The following is a 21,874-nucleotide window of genomic DNA, read 5'->3' as shown; positions in this document are numbered from 1 at the left end:
TCCCCTCCTTGCAGGATGGACACAGCCGATCGAATTATGAAAGGATCGGATGTTCAAGTGCCGATTCAGATCTCCAAGATCTAGAATGGGTCTTACCTGTTTGGCTCTGGGATCTTAAAAGGGTTGAGCCAAAATGACTTTTGTATTCCGACTTCTAATCATAAAAAAGATTGAAAGAAAAAAGCCACAGATGTGGGAATCTAACCTTTAATTGCCATGTTACCCTGTGTGCATCAGTACCAAGGCCAAACATTCCAGGTTCTGTAAACTTTTGATCAGAGCCATTTGGGCAATTTCTATTATGGATTTAAAAAGGAGCCAATTATATGATAATAAATGGCTTCATATGATCATTGTCCTTAACCACTTAAGGTCCGCCCCTATAGCAATTTTAGCACCCTCTGACAGGTCACATACATACATACATATATATATATATATATATATATATATACACACACACACACATACACACACACACACATATATATATATATATATATATACACACACACACACACACACACACACACACACACAGTATCTCACAAAAGTGAGTACACACCCCACATTTTTGTAAATAGTTTATTATATAATTTTCATGTGACAACACTGAAGAAATTAGTTTGCAACAATGTAGTAGTACAGCTTTTATAACAGTGTAAATTTGCTGTCCCTTCAAAATAACTCAACACACAGCCATTAATGTCTAAACTGCTGGCAACAAAAGGGAGTACGCCCCTAGCTGAAAATGTCCAAATTAGCCATTTCCCCTCCCTGATGTCATGTGATGCGTTAGTATTACAAGGTCTCAAGTGGTAATGGGGAGCAGGTGTCCTAAATTTGGCGTTATCGCTCTCTCTCATACTGGTCACTGGAAGTTCAACATGCCAAGACCCTGAAACGAAGCTGCAACACAGTGGCCAAGACCATACAGTGGTTTAACAGGACAGGTTCCACTCAGAACAGGCCTCACCATGGTCAACCAAAGAAGTTGAGTGCACATGCTCAGCGTCATATCCAGAGGTTGTCTTTGGGAAATAGATGTATGAATGCTGCCAGCATCGCTGCAGATGTTGAAGGGGTAAGGGTCAGCCTGTCAGTGCTCAGACCATACGCCGCACAGTGCATCAAATTGGTGTGCATGGCTGTCGTCCCCGAAGGAAGCCTCTTCTAAAGATGATGCACAAGAGGGGCATGTTCCAATGTGAACAGCGGCAGGCGTGCTCTAGGAGAGCTCCGGGCATCCTCAACTCCATCCTTTGCCATCCGTGCACCTACCGACCGGGTGAGAGCCGCCACAGCCTCCAGACCGTTCCCCACCACCCCCTGCTTTGCCCTAGCCATATATTGTGCAGAGAAGCCGCACGCTGATGGCAACATCCACTTGGCCGTCCTGCATTTGCGGCCGCCGCCATCTTCACGCTTGGAGCCTCGCATCTGCACACCAGGCCCTGACCAGCCATCCCTCTGGCCTCCTCTCGTTCCTGACTGTCTTTGAAGGCCTGCCGAGCCGACACTCCCTGTGGAGGCCTGCTGAGGCCTAGTTACCGGCTGCAAGCTCCCCATCCTGGACTCCGGAGCAAGGTCAGACCTGTAATTTCCACCCATCCCATCACCTTCTCCTCCCCTGTTGATGCTGGGACAGCCGCTGGGCTAACAACCATCAGGGCTGTCCAGGGCCTGGTGATGGCCGCCATCTTCCTAGGGCTCATCCTGCTGGACTGCTTAGGCCTCCGTGCATCCCAGACCTCTGCTCTCCTGTCCCTCTTCCTGCCGGGTGAGGGAGGACTGCTGAGCCGCATCCGACTGCTCCGACTGTGGTACTCCAGGCCTGGGTCGCTACTGCATCTGAGTGTCACCTGCCCCCTCGCATCCACCATCCCTGGCACAGGCTCTGCAGACCCTCTCCTGCATCTTCCCTGTTGCAGATGCCCTAAAAAAAAAATATATATATATATATATAAAAAATAAAGACATCCCAAGTCGGTGGTCACTGCATTCTGGTGGCTTGTTCCGGACAGATCCAACCTGGGCCTGGGCCATGGAAGCTGCAGTGTTACGGTCTACGGAGGCTTTGTCGAACCTCCTTTTGTGGGGTCCAAAGGCTCCGTATGACCTGACCCCCTCCACGAGTACCACCCTTAAGGCCTGACGGGAGGGCTTGGCCTGTGAAAAGTATGCTTCGACTGCGGTATCACCGCACCCCCCCCCCCCCCCCCCTTGGAACAATCCCAACATACATCACTTTTTGAAAATTACAAACACTGTGGTGTGGACCAAGTACCATATCAAAGTTCTCTCAGATGTCACCTCAGACCTCTCGATCTTCCCCTTTGATCATTTAATAGATCACCACAGTGCGCCCTCACACAGATTCAGGTATCTTCAGCTGTCCCATGCTTTCAGGGCCCAGTTTCCAACCAGGCAAGGTGCAGCTACTGCAATCTGACTTGGAACGGATTTTGCGCTTTGACTGCACCAAAAAGCCCACCTCCGTGCTCTACGAACATCTCCTCCGGGTCTCATCTCCCGAGTTGTCCAGGCTCTGTCAGCAATGGGGCCAGGATGTTCCGGAGCTGGACTCCGAGGACTGGAAGGATATATGGGACCTCCTATTTAAAATATTATTTAGAATACTGGTTTCTTTGAGAAATCGCCTCATTCAGTACAAGATTGTTCATATAACATATCTCGCTCTTGCTCGGGTGCACAGGATAAGGTCTTTCCTCTCCCTGGAGTGCTGACGGTGTGACCATGCTCAGGGGGACTACATTCACATGATTTGGTCCTGCCCGCACAAGTGCTGCCAACACTGGGGAACTACAGTTCATTGAGGGAACCATGAATGACAACATGCACTGAGACATACCGAAGCAAAGCATGATCCCCTCCCTTTGGAAACTGGGCTGCAGGGCAGTATTCCAACATAACTACCCCAAACACACCTCCAAGATGACCACTGCCTTGCTAAAGAAGCTGAGGGTAAAGGTGATGGACTCGTCAAGCATGTCTCCAGACCCAAGCCCTATTGAGCATCCTCAAAATGTAAGCGCAAGGTCTCCAACATCCACCTAAACCCTATTGAGCATCTATGGGGCATTCTCAAAACAAAGGGGGAGAAGCACAAGGTCTCTAACATCCACCAGCTCTGTGATGTCTTCATGGAGAAGTGGAAGAGGTGGTAACCTATGAGGTTCTGGTGAACTCCATACCCAAGAGGGTTAAGGCAGTGCTGGAAAATAATGGTGGCTACACAAAATATTGGCACTTTGGGGTGTACTAATTTTTGTTGCCAGCAGTTTACATTATTATACAAGCTGTACACTTACTACTTTACATTGTAGCAAAGTATAATTTCTTCAGTGTTGTCACATGAAAAGATAGAATAAAATTTACAAACATGTGAGGGATGTACTCAACTTTTGTGAGAACATTTTATGATATATATATATATATATATATATATATCTATATATAAAAACACACACACACACACACACACACACACACACACACAGTAAGTTTGAACTGGATGAACTTGTGTCTTTTTCAACCTATGTAACTATGTACACACACGCGCGCGATCCGATTCTTCTGGGTAGGGGGCGTGCATGCGCGCTGCTGGTGGCTTGCTCCCGCGGTGATTATCACAGATTGGATGCCCACCAGCACTCGCTGATCATCAGGCAGAATGCAGGTCTGCCTATGTAAACAAGGCAGATTGCCATTCTGACAGGAGGGAAGGGATGAAATTTGCGTCCCTCAAATTCCAGCTCTTCCCCTAGTAAAAGCACCTCACACAGTATAGTAAAACACTGTTTAGGCACATAGTTAACCCTGAAGTTAACCCCTTCTCAGCCAGTGTCATTAGTACTGTAACAGTGCATATTTTTTAAGTATACATATATGCAGCACTTACAGAAATGCATGTGCTCATATGAAGTGCTTAGATGCTCATAAAATATATTATTAAAGTGCTACATATAACACAGTCACATATAAATGCAAAAACAAAATATTGTGCAAAGTGCTCCAATTAAAATAAAGTGCTTTAGTGCTCCAATGATTCCAGGTGCTGTGTGCCACGCCCCCCTCGTGACCCCACTCACCAGAAATTATGGACCCTCAGCTTTGCAGTCAGTCTGTGGGTCGTAGACGCTTATGATCTATTGATCTGGTGAGATGGGATGAATTCCTCAAACTCTCCACATGAACAGAGGTCTTGGGGATGGTCAGAAAAACCGAATGCAACAGGCTCCCAAAAATAGTAAGAGAAGCAAATTGTGAAATACTGCAGTCACACACGCACATTATAGGCGCCACTTACTAGACAATGGAAACTGAGAATGTAATTCGACAAGTCTAAAGAATCTCATATCTTAGTGTTAAATTTGTTCATCTCTATGTATATACACAGAATTTTGTGGCTAAAAGCTTTAGTCGGATAAAGATGGTTTTATGAGATGTCTTCTGCACATGCCTTTTGATTGTGAACGTCTTTCGGGGAGTCCCTTAAAGTCATCAAGGAAGCCATAAGAAGACTGGAGTGTACCCATATAACTCCATCCACTCTGTGAAGCTCCAGTTATTTGCTCTCCTGAGGTGATGGACCTTTTGCCAGTGTCTAAACACTTCAGCATATAACCCATGGCCCTATAAATACCAGTCCTGTAATGTACACTTAAGATATTAACTTATTTGCTTATACAATTATTGAACCGGTCAATAGCCAATTTATTACCAGAAACACACAGGACCTTCTTGGTTCTCCTCTGACACTGACAAGCCCTACAAGTAGATAAGCCACATGAAAGAAAAAAAAAAAAAAAAAGCATAGGGGTGCCAATATAAGTGCAGCAATAATTTTACTGAAATGTATCTAAAAAGTGAGACAAAGCCAGCGGTGATGAGTCAGAGTTCCCTTTTATAAAACTGATAGACTGACTTCCCCGATAGCCAATCAGGTCTGATGAAGAAGTGGAAGCTTCGAAACGCATTACCTCCCTTTTATGTTTGCACTACCTCCCGACTGACGTCCAGTCTGGCCCCATCTTGCGCTCCACGCTGGCTCATGCAGCGATCGGCTGCTTCCTGATGTTTCTATCCACGCAGCTCCACTTCTCTGGTGCCGTTCTTCCACCTAGGACTGCCTGGGAGACGTTCCAAGACTGGCCACAGGAGACATGCATGCTTGTTTTACCGTTCAAGATTAGAGTTGCCCTTTGTCTCGCTTTTTATATAAATTTTAGTACAATTAATGCTTCACTTAAGCCCCATACACACCATGAGATTTTCTGCTGATTTTTTCCTTCAGATTTACCAAAACCATATAACATGAGGTCAAACCTTAGGCGTTTCAATTTGTATGCAATCAGCTTTTCTGTTTGTGTGTCTACAGATTTGTCTGCTTCACTCTGAAGCGGGGGAGAACAATCTGTAGATCATTGACAGGTTATTGCAGATCCTCCATCTCAGAGGATCAAACAGAGTGCAATGCAGAGGGACTACTTGTAAGTTCATAGTAGCTGCAATAGGAAGCAAGAGCCGCATTAGTTGATGCCTCCTCTGTAGTGCCGGCTCCTGTTCAATGCGGAGTGATACCAACTGCAATCCACCTCTCATCCCTACTAGCGTTCTCCAGAGTGCTACCACCAGCAGGAAAGAAGAGATCTTCAGGTCAGTATGAAGCAATACACTGGGTATACTAGTATAGGGCTGCTTTCACACTGATGTGCTGCAGTTTCCCCACACCACTGGTGCAGTGTACCTGCAGCTTTCCTGCTGGTTTGCTGCAATTAGCCATAGACTTCAATCATATTCTGAAAGTTCAGTGCACTTTCTGTACGTGACTCATTCACAAGTGCAGCAGGCACTGCTGCTCCTCTCAGAAAAGCGATCCCAGTCTGTTTGGCAGGTGGTGAGGTGGTGATATGTTGCCTCGACCCCACCTGATTTAAATCCACAATTGCCATGCAATGTACGCAATTGTAACACGGTAGTATGGCAATTAGAGGTTTAAATCAGGAGTGAGGTGGCGAAACTGGGAGACACTGTGACAGATGATCTTTGACTTCTCCCATTTTGTTCAGCTAGATCTCCACCTCTTTAGGGTTGCCTACCCCTGCCCTAAAGGGTGCTGCCACTGATGCTGCTTTTGGTTACTTCCATCATATGAAACAGTTTTTTGTCATGGACTCGTGTTTCATGGACTTTTATATTTATGGCTTTGTGATTTATTGATCACATTTATTTTTTTTACGTCCCTTCCCTCCAACGCCACTTCTTTCTTTTTCTTAGAAGACATTTATAAGAGCTCTTAGTTGACAGCCAGTTCCCATTTTGCACAAATCAGTGAAAAAAGGTGACAACCAGATGGATCCCAATGTTGGATCCCTAGGACTAACAAATCTACAGCCTCATAAAATTGTGGGTTCACATATAAAATGGGAAAAATGTTCTTGATAATGCTAGTTCACCTCATTATATTTTTCATAATACGTGGTAATGAAAGCCTGTTATATTTTACAAATTTTTTTACAATTTTCATCAGATTTCCTTCTTTTCTGCTGAAGTGGCCTGTCTACTCCTTCTCCAGCTAGTTTGGATATGCTCTTGGTTTCAAACAGGAAGTCATATTAGTCTCCCTTTCAAATAAGTCACTAGAACAGCAATTTCGAAGGGCTCTTACAAAGTCTCCTATAGGAATAGCTTTAAACCTAGGTTCACATTGATGTAGTCCATGTTACATTTTTCAGTGCGAGTTTAAGTAGCAGCTTTAGCGCAGTAGCGAATCTAATGCAGTTCAGAAGCTATTCCAATGAGTTTTTGATGCGATTTGGATACAGTCTCTCTCTTGAAATGGACCAGGGATGTATGATCAAAGCAAAGACTTGCAGAAAACGTCCTGGAATTGTGTTATTTTAGGAGAGAGATGCAATCTGCAAATGGGGAATAAAACAAAGACTTGCAGAAAATGTACCAGAATCGTGTTATCTTAGGAGACAAAGTATCTGCATTTGATTTCTATTCAAGTCTATGAAGCTACAAATCAAATCACACCACTCTAAACCTGCACATGACCCCCCCCCCCCAAAAAAAAAAAAAATCTTTAGAATTGCACTGCATATATGTCAACGGCCTTCATAGAGACTTATGTTATTTCACTTATGTGATTCCACACATTATGGAATGCATCAGGAATCGCATCAGTGTGAACCAGGTCTAATTGTATGACCTGGAAAGCACAAATGGCTCTCAAAATTGAGTTAGCAGTAGGTTTGCGAAAAGATGATTTATGGACATGCCCCAAGATCATAATTGCTAGGGTAGGATCGAAAAATAAAAATAAAAGTCAGGTCATTCCAATTACAGGAGAAATTTTGATTATCCCCTTTAAATATACCATGTCACTGTAGGCAGGAAGAGGGAACAGGTCTAAGATCAGAGTTGGCTCATTGCAAATCAGAGTTGCAAATTCAATGACGCCCAGCAGTGCAACAATGAGGTAGCTCCTGATGCTCAGTCTGATAGGCCTACTAACAGAATAAGTCTTTAGAGACAGAGACAAGGAAAGAGAAAATGCCAAACTGCTCTGGAGCTTTACAGCGTTCACCAGCTAACTTGTTACTGGAAAGCATGTACTGTGGAAACCAGTACGCCAAAGGTTACGTTCAGGCTATCCCCACAAATGTTCAGCCCAGGAGGGCCTATTAGAGCACGCTAAAGATAAGCTGAGGGAAGGCTGTTACAGATATCTGCCATTGTAGAAACCAGCTCAAACAATGTTGTGGCAGGTTTGCAGTAATCCTGGGCCGGCCTACCGTTTTTTTTTTTTTTTTTTTGTCCAAACCTCCTGTAGGCAGCAATATAACCTGAAAGTCAATTATCTCCAGTTTTCTTCAAAAGTACGAGAAAGCAAGTTTGTTTACAGCCAGTATGTTTGCAATTAGGCAAGTACTGAAAATTTCAAAAATAGAATATGAAGGAAAAATACAGAGAAACCAGAACTACTACCTCCGATACCAGAACACACACATTCATCAATGGCTAACCCCCCTTGACTGCAGGAACTAAGAGATGCACCAACACACCAGTTAATACCAGGGAAATGCCACCGACCAGGGGAAAAACTTGGCCACCTATGTATGCTAAATCTTAGGAATAAATCTTCAGTTTGTGAAAAATCCCCTTAAAACAGAAAAGCTAGTTATGTACATCCAATTCAAAAAGCTGGGCTTTTTATGAACTTAAACTGGGAAACAAGACACTTGCATTGTTTCAATTCAGAAACCTTTTAGAAAAAATTCCTTGTGGTAAAATGTATTCATAACCATGCTAAAGGCTTGGATCATCACTGAGGTTAACCTAACAGGAACTCAAGCCTATAAGTTGAACATTGGTTGCGTCTGTGCTAGTTTCTATACATTTATAAGTAAATTAGAAATGATGCCCTATAGCACATGGCCTACTCATTCATTTCAAGTTGTGCCATGATCTAATGTTTCAGTTGTGTCACACAGCAGCCAATTTCCTATGGTCTTAGCAAATGCACTTCATAGTAGGAGTAAAGCTTCATCCTCCAGAAACTTTAAAGTGGAACTATACTCATCTTCACTCCAGCTATGCAGTGACTCAGAGCTCCCTACCAGCTGCTGACATCTCCGGGCAGCTAGCTTCCAGGTCATTGGCCAGATGGGGATGACCTCACTCCTGTGCAGGAGTTCAGTCAGATTCAGCATTGCAGAATTTGTACAGAGAGCTACCCGTGCGCGGCTCACTGAACAAAGGTGGACAGCCAAAGCATGTCTCTTATGCATTAAAATTCCTGTCTGTTCGCCCATCTTTAATTCTGGCCTCAAGTTCCACTTTAACACTGCTCTTGTGTTTGCCTGAAAGTATAAGCCCCAACACATCTGCATGACAGCAGGCTACAAATGTGTTCCCATAGACCTCATTATAACACCCGTTCTAGGTCTTATAATGCATGGGCTTGATAGGCAATAGTAAGTAAGCTGCCCATCGCACACGCAGTTATCAAATCCCCCCCCCATATTTCCTAGCCAGCACCAACTGCTACAAGAATCTTACACACGTTTCACTTGCTTCATAAATCATGAGATCAAGAGATTACATTAAAGAATTGTATAAACAGGAAAGCAGCATGCACTGGTCCTATAATTTACAACATTGTATCTCACGTTTTGTCAGAGGTTTTAGTTATTCATCTCTCCTCCAGCCAAATCAGAAACTGGAAGTAGTAATTATGTTGTCCACTTACCAAGGCATGGTCGAAATTAAAGGTGCTGATATAGTAAGCAGATATGTCTGCAGCAGCTAAAGGCTCAGCAATTTGTGCCACTATTCCACATTCATCTATAGTTAAAAAAAAATAAATAAAAAAAATAAAGAAGATTAAAGCACATTATAGGTAACACAAGGAAATATTTTTTTAGACAGAACAGTGTACTTGATAATTTAGGATGTTGAAGGGAAAGTCAGTTTGGCAGTCACTTTTTTAAAATATAAACTTAATACTGATTATATTTACACACGAATAAAAAACAAAAACAAAAAATAATAATAATACTACTAATGTAAGGGAGCACCTACCCCAACCTTATAAAGATCATTAAGGCAGCTGCCCTTTTAAGTGTATAAAAACACTAAATGAACAATACAGAATGCAAAAGGAGGTGCTATCCCTTTAAACGTAAATACTAAAATAGATGCAATAAAAAATTAAATAATAAAAAGTCCAGTGATCTTAATAGTGACCCAAAACCAGTGTCCATATAGAATGAAATGGGGAAAAAAAGAAAAGAAAAAAAAAAAAAAAGAAAAAAAGAAAAAAGAAAAAAAAGATTTCTATCTTCATCCAACTCCCTCAAAAGTGCTCCACCACGTGCCAATCTCTCTGTACTCACCAGAAAGCTTTGGCCAACAAAGCAGACAACCAGCTCTCAAACAGCTAGATCCAAGCCATAATGATCCCAGAAGCGATCGTCTTCCTAAGGGTTAACGATTTCTCTCATACCCCAGATAAGCATAAATTAGAGGGAACCAAAAAGGAAAGTATACAATGTAGTAATTTTTATGCAAGCTTGAGAAATAAAGCTTATAAAATGCAGGCACCAGCATATACAGCTCACTAGTCACGGCACTCTCTCTCGCTCCACTGTTCATAACCACAAAGCCGAGGTGCACTCCAGAGACTTGGAAGTGATGTCAGCGGCTCAAGCCTCAATGCATTGCACGCATCATCAAGAAGCTAAACAAGTTTAGCTTCCCGATGACACACACACATGTGCAAAATACACTGAACCTTGAGCTGCTGACATCCCTTCCAGGTCCAGTCCCTATGTCACTTCTGGGTCTGTGGAGCACACACCAGCTCTGTGGTTGTGAGCAGCGGGGTGAGAGTGTTGTTAAAACATGGTGGTGGCAGGATCATGCTGTGGGGATGCTTTTCTTGAGCAGGGACAGGGAAGCTGGTCAGAGTTGATGGGAAGATACAGGGCAATCTTAACAGAAAACCTTTAGTCTGCAAAAGACTTGACTGGGGTAGAGGTCCATCTTCCAACAGGCCAACATACAGCCAGAGCTGCAATAGAATGATTTAGATCAAAGCATATTTGTGTGTTAGAAAGGCCCAGTCAAAGTCCAGACCTAAATTCAATTGAGAATCTGTGGCAAGACTTGAAAATTGCCATTCACAGATGCTCTCCATCCAATCTGACAGAGCTTGAGCTATTTTGCAAAGTAGAATGGGCAAAAATACCCTCAGGGCATGGGTGGTGGCCAGGCGGGGGCTGGTAGACCCACAGGACTGGTCTCCCCACTGCCCACTTTGGGGTAACCCTAGTCTCCTCCATATGAAGATGGTGTCGGACCCACAGGTATGGGCCAGGTATGGGATCGAGACCTTGGGGAATATATTTGTTGCTGGAGTCTTGCTCTCATACTCGGCCCTACAGGATAAGTACCACCTACTGGATTGGATGGCATTCAGATACTTCCAGCTGCGTCACGCTGTCAGGGCCCAATTCCCGTCTCCGATAGGGGTACGAATGGACCCCATTGAGGAGATGTTCGTGCAGGAGAGAATAGATAGACCCCTGTCTGCATTGTACCTGAACCTACTGCGGACTGACTCTGCTAAGGTGCACAAATTATGGGACTTATGAAAGGCAGATTTACCCGGATTAGACAGATCGGATTGGGAAGAATGTCTGGCAGATAGCGCAGCTACCCTTATATCCTCAAGGGAAAGGTTGATCCAGGTCAAATTTTTGCACAGGGTCTATTACACCCCTACTTCCTATGCTCTTTAGGCCTTTGATCAGTTGTTGGAGGTGGAATGATGGATGTATGCGGGTGGCGTGGGTTAGCCGCGCCGGCGCTAGCAATATGACTTGTCACCCGTTAAATATCGTTGAGAACTGGTGTCTCTTTCCTCTTTTACTTATCTCTCTTCTTTCCTTCTGTTATACATTTCCATGTTATGCCTGCCTACTGTATACATACTATGTTTTGGATTTGGTCCATGTTGGTCTACTTACTGTACTGTGCCTTAATTGATTGCAATAAAGGAACATTCTAGTTTGTTAAAAAAAAAAAAAAAATAAATAAAAGAATGGGCAAAAATGTCACTCTAGATATGCAGCTGTAAATGTAGTAAAAGATGGTTCTGTTAAGTAATGACTCATGGGGCTGAATACAAATGCACACCACACTTTCACATTTATTTGTAAAATATTTGGAAAACCATTTAACATTTCCCTTCAACTTCACAATTACAGTGCCTTGAAAAAGTATTCACTTGACATTTTCCACATTTTGTCATGTTACAACCAAAAACCTAAATGTATTTTATTGGGATTTTATGTGATAGACCAACACAAAGTGGCACATAATTGTGAAGTTAAAGGAAAATTATAAATTGGTTTTCTAAAGTTTCACATATTTGTAAAAAAAGTGTGGTGTGCATTTGTATTCAGCCCCCCCGAGTCAGTACTTTATAGCACCAACGTTCGCTGCAATTACAGCTGCAAGTCTTTTTGGGGATGTCTCTGCCAGCTTTGCACATCTAGAGTGAAATTTGTGCCCATTGTTCTTTGCAAAATATCTCAAACTCTGTCAGATTGGATGGAGAGCGTCTGAACAGTAATTTTCAAGTCTATATAGATTCTCAATTGGGTTTAGGTCTGGACTTTGACTGGGCCATTCTAACACATGAATATGCTTTGATCGAAACCATTCCATTGTAGCTCTGGCTGTATGTTTAGGGTCATTGTCCTGCTGGAAGGGAAACTTCCACCCCAGTCTCAAGTCTTTTGCAGACTAACAGGTTTTCTTCTAAAATTTCCCTGCATTTGGTTCTATCCATCTTCCCATCAACTCTGACCAGCTTCCCTGTCCCTGTTGAATGAAAACATCCCCCAACATGATGCTGCCACCACGTTTCATGGTGGGGATGGTGTGTTCAGGGTGACATGCAGCATTTGCTTTCTGACGCACATAGCGTTTTGCTTTTAGGCCTCATATGGCTTCTCGCAAACTGCAAAAAGGGACTTCTTATGGCTTTCTTTCAACAATGGCTTTCTTCTTCCCACTTTTCCATACAGGCCAGATTTGTCTTATATTGGATCCTGTGGTCCGATTCTCCCACCTAAACTGTGGATCTCTGCAGCTCCTCCAGAATTTCCATGGGCTTCTTGGCTGCTTTCGATGAATGCTCTCCTTGCTTGGCCTGTCAGTTTAGATGGACAGCCATGTCTTGGTAGGTTTTCAGTTGTGCCATACGCTTTCCATTTTCAGATGATGGATTGAAAAGTGCTCTGTGAGATGTTCAAAGCTTGGGATATTGTTTTTAATAGCCTAACCCCGCTTTAAACTTCACAACTTTATCCTTGACATGTCTGGTGTGTTCCTTGACATTCATGATGCTTTTTGTTCACTAAGGTTCTCTAAAAAACCTTTGAGGGCTTCACAGAACAGCTCTATGTATACTGAGATTAAATTACACACAGTCATCAGTAAAGGGGGCTGAATACAAATGCACACCACACTTTTCAGATATTGTAAAGAAAAATAATTGAAAACTATTTATCATTTTCCTTCCACTTCACAATTGTGTGCCACTTTGCATACAATCCTAATAAAATACATTCATGTTTCTGGTTGTAACATGACAAAATGTGGAAACATTCAAAGGGTATGAATACTTTTTCAAGGCACTGTAGAAAATCACCTTTTATTTCATTTCTATTTGAACACTGGTTTTAGGTCACTATCAATTGAGACCACTGGACTTTTTATGGTTTAATTTTGTATTGATTACATATTGTAGCATTTGTTTTAGAGGGCTAGCGTCGTCTTTTGTATTCTGTATTTACACACAAATGCATATATTGCTGAAAGAAAGAAAGAAAGAAAGAAAGAAAGAAAGAAAGAAAGAAAGAAAGAAAGAAAGAAAGAAAGAAAGAAAGAAAGAAAGAAAGAAAGAAAGAAAGAAAGAAAGAAAGAAAGAAAGAAAGAAAGAAAGAAAGAAAGAAAGAAAGAAAGAAAGAAAGACCAAAAAAGCATTTTTTTTTTTAAATGATCACATGATTGGTAACCACACTGACTGGTTCCCAAACATTAGTTTGAGACATGTGGATGTCACAGTGGAGTCTCAGAACTGGGAGTACACAGGTGCACATTGCCATCTTACAACTGCAAAAATTTAGATTAAGGGCGTGTTCACACTTGCTAAATTACCGACGCTCAAACGCTCCTATAGCGTTAATATGGGCATCAGACAGGTGTCAATGAGCTTTAGAATGGGGCGTTTTAACGCTTGTAAAACGCTCCCTAAACACCCTATGCGTGGTTTCATATCGTTTGATGAGCAGTAAAACTGCTCCACAATGGAAGGGACAGATTTTAACTCTCCACAACCGCCCCAAAACCACGCTGAAAAACGCCTGCCAAGCATTTGCCGAGATTTACCATAGACTTGAATGGGAGGCCATGGAAAAGCTTCAACGCCTCCCGATTCGACATGAAGCCTCAATTTTGAAGCAAAGCAATGCTAACGCTTCATGTTTTTGTAATGTGAACAGCACACTGTGCTGTCTATTGAATCTTGTGCATAGGCATTTGAGGGGCATTTTTAACGCCTCTCAAACGCCTGTTCTTAAACCAGTGTGAACTCTAAAGCCCCATACACACTATCAGTTTTTCCTTCTGGTTTACCAAAACCATGTAGTACAAGGGCCTGCCTGATTGCATACACATTGAAACTCCTAAGGTTTGACCTCATATTATATGGTTTTGGTAAATCTGAAGGAAAAACTCAGCAGAAAAACTGATAGTGTGTATGGGTCTTAATATTCTCATTTCACAAGCAACTGTGCCCGAACATTTTTCTATTGGTTACAGACAGTTAAGCAAGAGGTCATTCTAGGGACATACTAACAGCATTGTGTAAGAATTGGATTCCTAATTTTGGCACACATAATTCTGTTTAACCCTTTTGCTGCCAGGCCCTGTGCTCCAATTTTAGACCATTATTGAAATTTTTCCATGTTTTTTTTTAAATTTTTCAGCTTTCAGACCCCCAAAAAACACATATTTTCCCGAAAGCAAGTGTGATTTTTAGGGCCCCATGATATTTGCGCAAATGTTTAGAGAAACAATACTTTTTCACAAAAATACTAAATATAAAAGTTGAAACCTGCATTAAGTTAAACACTAACAAATATTTGTACATTTTAAAACTGCGCCTTTTTGCAAAATGACCAAAATTTCTCTAAACACCTGGGAGATTTTCATTTTTTCACTTACAGCTTTCAGAGATCGTAAAAGACTAAAAACTAACAGGTGGACCCAATTGGTCCACCCATGTGAAAGGGGTGTTACTATGGGATTATTTACTTAACAGGCACAATTTTTTTCTTCTGATAGGTGTCGGGGGGTCACTTTGGAGAGACATCAGGGGTCTAAAGAAACCCCTAATGTTTATTTTTTAAGACAGAGAGAGGGACTGAAGACAGTGTTTCTCTGCAGCCTGAGCTGCACTGTAGGTGAATGAGATAGGAGTCTACATAAAGACTCCTATTCATTCACAAACTGAAATATAGTAAACGGTGTTTACTATACTTCAGTAATGAATGAACAGAAGTGATCGTTACAGATCACTTTGTTTATTCAGGAAAGAAAGGAGCTGGCTAGTAAAGCAGCTGGCAGGAGAGGGTGGAGGGACGGCCGACCAACAACGCTGCATGGACAGGATGGCAGGGGGGTATTTTTTTATTGTACCTTTTTAGCGGCCAGGGCAGCAGGTTAGGTGGTAGTACAGAGAGAATTAGGAGGCAGACAGGTGGGGGGGTTGTCACATTAGCTGTGATCAGCAGACGTCATCCAATCAGAGCTATTGTTTTGTTCAGCAGTCTGCTGAACAATTCTGCTATAAGTTCATTCAGGAGCTTATAGCAGGAGGAATGCAGGTCCAGCATACAGGCCTGGCCAGCTGGAAACAAGGCATTTTTCAGCTTTCAGCGCTGTCACACTTTGAATGACAATTGCGCGCTCATGTTACACTGTAACCATGTACATTTTTTTTAATTTTATTCACACAAATAGAGCTTTCTTTTGGTGGTATTTAATCACTCCTGGTTTAAACCAAAAAGATTCTTAGCTTCTGTCGGTAAATTTTGTAAATAAGTAATTTTACTCCTTCACTGATGGGCGCTGATGAGGAGGCACCAATATGCCAAACTTTTGGGCACTGATATGTGGAACAGATAGGCTGCACTGGTGTCAGGTCTAAATCTGCTAGCTCTCTGCTGTGCTCCTCCAGTGCTCAAAAGAGTGTCAGGTTGGGAAGGAGTGAACATAGCTGGCTCTCTCTCTGCATTGACAGGCGAATCCTGTAAATCACACAGCCAGACAATATTGTCAGGATCCTTCAAAACTTGGCACAGTTCTACCCTTTCAGCTGATAGCAGACAATACACCTAATGTCAACAAGTACGAGTTTGTGTGTATACAGCCATTGTATGGCATTTTTCCCAATGCATACGTTTGAGCAAATATACGTTGCAGCTGTAGCTCCCAGGTGCCACAACTACAACCCCAGTTTACTCTGTACATTTCATTTAACGCTGAATCATTTTTTGGACCAAGTTAGTCCAAAGAAACTGTGGTATTCACTTATACATGTGTACACTATCAGTCAGTGCTGCATACATCAGTTTCATCATCAGCTACATCCACTATACAGCAATGTACTGAGAACAAAATCAAGTTGAGGGGTGATCAGCCTTTTACTTAAAGCTTTGTATTTATATGAATGAATACAAGGTTTCATCTGATTGCCTGAGGTGGAGAGGAAGGCAGATGAAATCACAATCTTTGCCTCAGCTAATCGCAGGAAGCATTGTATACATGCATAAAAATACAAAGCTCCATGTGAATGGCTAAGCAGTCCTGACTCTATTTTGAAGCAGGGAGTGGGATCGGAAGTTCCCATGCCTCTGCTGAAACACAGCACTGCATAGTGTATGTAGCCGAGGCTACATACAGATCATACAGCACGGACAGCAGGTGCATGTATTAGTAAAAGGAAATCGTTTTTTTTTGGACTAGCTTGATCCAAACAATTTAAGGTTAAATGAACCCTAAACTTTGGCTTTAAATGACTGGGTGCAAGAGCCTTTTATCAAACAAGGATATTTGGAGAACAGCTTAAGGTCACTTGAACAACAGGATTCATTTTGGTTCCGATCCAGGTTTATAAACTTTTTCTCTGCACCATTCTTTGCATGTACATGTGTTACTCTAAATAGTAATGAAAACAAAAAAAAACTCACCAAAACCCAAAGGCTGCCCACCAATTCTCACCATTCGCCATAGCTCTCCAGAGGAACTTGTTAAAAGTAGGTCAGCTGGAAACCTGAGGGAAGTTGCCAAAGATACTGACGTCAGAAATGTTACTTACATCCTTTCAACCTAATTCGTTTGAACTTTCTGACCTTTTGCACTGATGGGATGGGATGCACACATTACGTATACAAACGTCCCGACACTTTACTACAACTTAAGCAACATGATCTGTCAGATCTATAAAAAAACAAACAAACTGCTGTACCACAAAAAACAAAACAAAAAAACCCCGCAGATTTGAAATACTACTCTATGAAATATTCTTAATGGAAATCATAATCAACACACAAAAATCCCCAACTTCTTCTAAAAAAGCAAAGCATATAATTATTATTATTGTACAGGATTGATATAGCACAACGAGTTATTTCAGATGTAAAGCATAAGGGCAGACAGTACAATTACAATACAGTTTACTACAGTATGGAATCAAGAGGGCCCTTCTCTGCATAATAATTCATGAAAAAACAAAAAACTATGCTAAACAATGCATGTCATATTTAGACCGCTGCTAAAGGGAAATAAATGAACTGTTCATTTATACCATTTAGGGAAAATTCACTGAATATATACAAAAATATGACATACTGCAATCATTGGGGTTGTGCATACCTCAACATTGCATGGTGGCATCCTTCAAAGTGTATTTGTGATTTCTACCAAAAGGTAGCAGCTTTATATTATTAAAGGTACTTGCAGATATCGCAAGCATTTTCTGTTTTCTTTAAGATTGTTTAGGCTCACCCCTCCTGCATCTCAGTACCGGCCTGTAAAATGGAACACTGCATACACTGGCCATTTCCACCTTAGATCAGCCCCAATGTTAGCACCTTCAGACCTCAGACTATCCCCAAATCCTGCATGGTCAGAAACCCAGGGGTTTTAAATTCCTATCTGCTGCAGCTGGCAGTTCCACTAGGTGCAGGAAGAGGGTAGGTGGGCAGGCTTCTCTGTGTACAGTAATCCTTAATGTCCGTGATATGTGTGGATTTCTAAGCACAGAAGGGCAGGCCAGGCTTTGTAATTGACAGACTAGTGAACTGTCAATTACACTGGATGTCACCAAAAAAGACAGTTCTTGCCTGGGTAGGTTGGCAACCCCTATCTCTAAACACCACCCAATACAGTACACATCTTGCAGGCAGAATTCTGCCTGCTGTTACACTTCTCTGCCAGGCAAGGGGCACCAGAGAAGCAGAGGATAATAGGCAACTAACTTGCTTATAGGATCATCTTAGGCCAGCCATACATGGTTCAAATCTCGGTCGGTTCAGCAGGAACTGGCCAAGATTTGATCCATTAATGGGCAGGCTGAATGTACCAGGTTATTCAAATGATCAACTTGGGTACAGCCAGCCTACAAGATTCTCTTGCGATTATCACTAGCGGCTGCTATAGCCGCTAGCAATCACTGTCTTCTCCCACCCGCCAGCACTGTGTGTTAATGGGGGAATCGTGTGACCAATCATTTTGTACAGCAACATTATAGAGGATACCAAATTAAGAAAAAAAAAATTGAGTTCTACAATATCTGTATTAATTTAGAGCACAATATTTAATCAAGCAATAATTCATACATACTTCTTCTTTGTCTCTGTATCCATAACAATGGATATATATCCATCTATCAAGGAGAAGGCAAAGAAATGAAACGACTCTGTGTCATGTGTAGTTACAGGTGAGCCATGCCAAGACCTGGAAATGAAACATGAAAAGCAGAGAAATACAACATGTTGTGTTATAGAAACCAAGACGACCTATACAAGAAACGTACAAGATCAGAAGTGTCTATTCTCACTCCTAATCCAATAAGCGCCAGCGACGTCCTGCCATGCTCAACACCTTTTCCCTGTTCTCTATCAAAAGAAGCCCAAATGAATCAGCAGCAAACAAAATCTGATCACATATGCAAGCCATATCCGACCACATAAACATATGGAAGAAATAAATTAACAGGGCAGATTAGTACAAAGAAAAAAAAAACTACTAAATTGATAAGTTTAAATGTCCTCTGTTAACCACAAAGTCATGTGCTACGGTATTTATTCTTTGGCAGGGAAAGATGTTTGACATTTTGCTTTCGATTTTACTTTTTAATTTGTCCCATAACTTTACCTTAAAGTAAATCAGTTCTAGACATCTGCATTAAAGGTGATGATGGAAGTAAATGGCAAATTTTGTAGTGTTATTGTCGTCTAGTTAAAATGCATCAGTTGGAAAGAAATGTGTAACTAGCTTAGAACATGTCCATTCTACTACTATTTCAGTACAAAGAATTACTGCTCTAAGGTAATGACTTCTCCCAAAACAGCTGTCTCCACAATCCCACAGGGTGCTGGCTCTGTTTGCAACAGGAACTGAAGTAGAAAAGACGTAGTTGGATAGCTGCACTCTGAATTAATCAACTTTATTTTAAAAAATGTAATTAAAATCATAGCATCTAGGCTGGTAAACAGACTAACTGCACAGCCGCCGACATGTTTCACACCAAACACAGTGCTTAGTCATAGCTACCCTGTCAGTACATCAGAAGTATCAGACGCAAGGTTTTCATACTGCAATCATGTGTAACGAGCAGATACCTATAGAAACTAAATTAAGATTTTGTCAAATGAAAAACGAAAAGGCTTCCCATTGGTTGGATTACCAGATGGCTCATTGCCCTTATCCGATATGAACAAATCTGGTCTATTTATTTTTATTTAGCCACTCATTGTGAAGCTAATGGCAGTGTAAAGAACATTAGCCTGAATATCAATTAGTGTAGTGCCACAAAGATAACATTTCTTCACAACTATATAGTAATTGCACGATCTTTATTTATCATATTAGGATCACTGGTTCTTCATTTGGAAAGGCAGAAGTGTCACTGTTCACTCACATATGAGAATAGAAGAGGACATCTAAGAGAATGGTGGAGATGGATGGTAGAGTGTCACGATCCAGGGTGAGTATACAGAACTTGTTCCCTGGACTTTGCACAGGATGCACTGTAAGATCACACGCTAGAAAGAAAAGACATCATATTGGTCACTGCAGAGCCAAAAAAATCTGCACGGTTTAGAACAGTCTCATGCCTTTATGCACATGTAGTGCCAAATTAGCCATATTGTGTCCTGATGAAGGGCGTGAGTATATCGAGTTACACAAATATTACGAAAGCAACGTCTGAGAAATGATTTGCCCCCGAATATTTAGGAAAGAGTAATGTGCACCAGCTGTATGTACGTAAATGCTGCTATGCATATGCCATAAAAACCGTGACCAAGCATAAAATATACTAGTATACTGCCCTCTTGTGTTTCAATGGCTGCATTGCAGATTCTACATTAGGAGAAGATTATCTAAAACACAATTGACAGTTTTTCACGTTGTAAAAAAGTTACATTAATAGACAACAAAAGCACGTCATAAAAACAATTATGTGACATTGTTGAAATGTTTTAATCCCTCATTTCTTGACGAGATCATGTAAGAAATACATACTTTTAGAGGCTCAAAGATTCGCTTCAGGTACCGTAAAAGCAGTTCTGGCACAAACTTTATAAACCAGAGTGGGGTACATTTATGTAGTGGAGATAAAACATAATTTAAACATGGCAATATCCTAAATGAGCATATAATAGAGCACCGGTTGCAACCCAGGAATTCACTGACATTGGCACCTGTTTTTAGCGGAATTTTTCAGTTTTGATATTACTGTTTTTTCTGACGTGATTTTTTTACCAACTTTAAACGTGCAATTAATAGCATATTTTCTTTTAGCGATTTTGAAATAATCGCATGCCTCAATTTAGTGATTTCATGAATTAAATAGACTGGATTTATGTACCTTAAGAACAAGAGACACTTTTTTGCACTATTTTGCATAGCTGACGTTGTTATGGCACTTTGTTAAGCACGCAGCACTTTTTCGTATGGTTTGCACAACTTATATAAGCACTTTAGTATTGCTAGAAGAGGTTTGTTTGAGCATCTTTTATGCATATTTGCACATTTAGTGAAGCACTTTAATTATTGAAACAAGGTTTTTTTTGTTTTGAGCAATTTTCCACATATCTCATACAGATTCTGTATGGGTTTTTCCACGTTTCACTTTATATTTAAATTTTAATTTAATTTTATCTTTATATTCACTCCTGCAAATAATCAGACACAAGGATCAGCAGGCGGGTTTAGCCTGCAAATATAATGAACAAGAGGTGTGCGCCGTAACTACCACCCTAGTATATATTTAGGTCTTTCACCTTTTAGGTGAATATATTAGGTAGTGGCAGCCCCCTTCACCATAACACAGTTTGTTTCACACTTTATCTTTGACATTATTTAGTGACTATTGATTAAATTTAGTATTTGTATACTGTTTTTGTTCTTTTAAAATAGTCCAGGGTCCTTAGTGCACCTTTACCCTCCCCCTTTCTTTTTACTCATACATACATACATACACACACACACACACACACGATCAAGGATAATAAAAGTGGTTGGAATGTGTGTGAAAGGTAAAAGACATCTATAAAAATGTATTAGAGAACAAAAAAACACTGTCAAAAATCATTAATAAAGAAATTTAAATCAAACTCAATGTTGAGTCCGTCAGGTGAGAAAGTGTCCATTAAAAATATCCATTTGGATTTGAGTTGACTAAGAGTAAGAGTCCATTCACACAGGGGCAACTCCTGATCCGACTTCAGGTCGCCTCAGGTCGCCTCAGGTCGGACAACATTTAAAAAGCAATGTAAGTGAATGAGAGCCGTCTTAATGCACACTACTGAAGTCGCTCCGACTTCAGAAAAGGTTCCTGTACTACTTCTATCCGACTTGTAGGCGACCGGTACCCATTGATTTCAATGGAGATCGCCTCCAAGTCAGATCTCCGTCTATACGGAGGCGACTCTGACAGAATTATCAGCTCTCAAGAGGGAACTCCACGCCAAATTTCTGA

At 41.4% G+C, this 21,874-nt stretch overlaps 1 protein-coding gene across 1 annotated transcript in view; it reads right to left on the bottom strand.

The window, feature by feature from the left end:
- The window catches only part of CASTOR1 (cytosolic arginine sensor for mTORC1 subunit 1), a 126,708-nt gene that overhangs the window by 10,891 nt on the left and 93,943 nt on the right, over positions 1-21,874 (bottom strand). The window contains exons 5-8 of the mRNA XM_077461207.1: positions 19,811-19,934; positions 18,511-18,624; positions 16,857-16,939; positions 9,281-9,375 (exon numbers count right to left, since the gene is read on the bottom strand). Of these exons, the coding sequence (XP_077317333.1) occupies positions 9,281-9,375; positions 16,857-16,939; positions 18,511-18,624; positions 19,811-19,934 (416 nt within the window). The remainder of the gene's footprint in view (positions 1-9,280; positions 9,376-16,856; positions 16,940-18,510; positions 18,625-19,810; positions 19,935-21,874) is intronic.

Source organism: Lithobates pipiens, unplaced genomic scaffold (assembly GCF_037356315.1).
Source record: "Lithobates pipiens isolate NorthernLeopardFrog02 unplaced genomic scaffold, aLitPip1_a1.2 Scaffold_3, whole genome shotgun sequence".
Classification (NCBI taxonomy): domain Eukaryota; kingdom Metazoa; phylum Chordata; class Amphibia; order Anura; family Ranidae; genus Lithobates; species Lithobates pipiens.
Note: the sequence above shows the minus strand (reverse complement) of the source record. Positions and strands in the feature narration are given on the sequence as shown.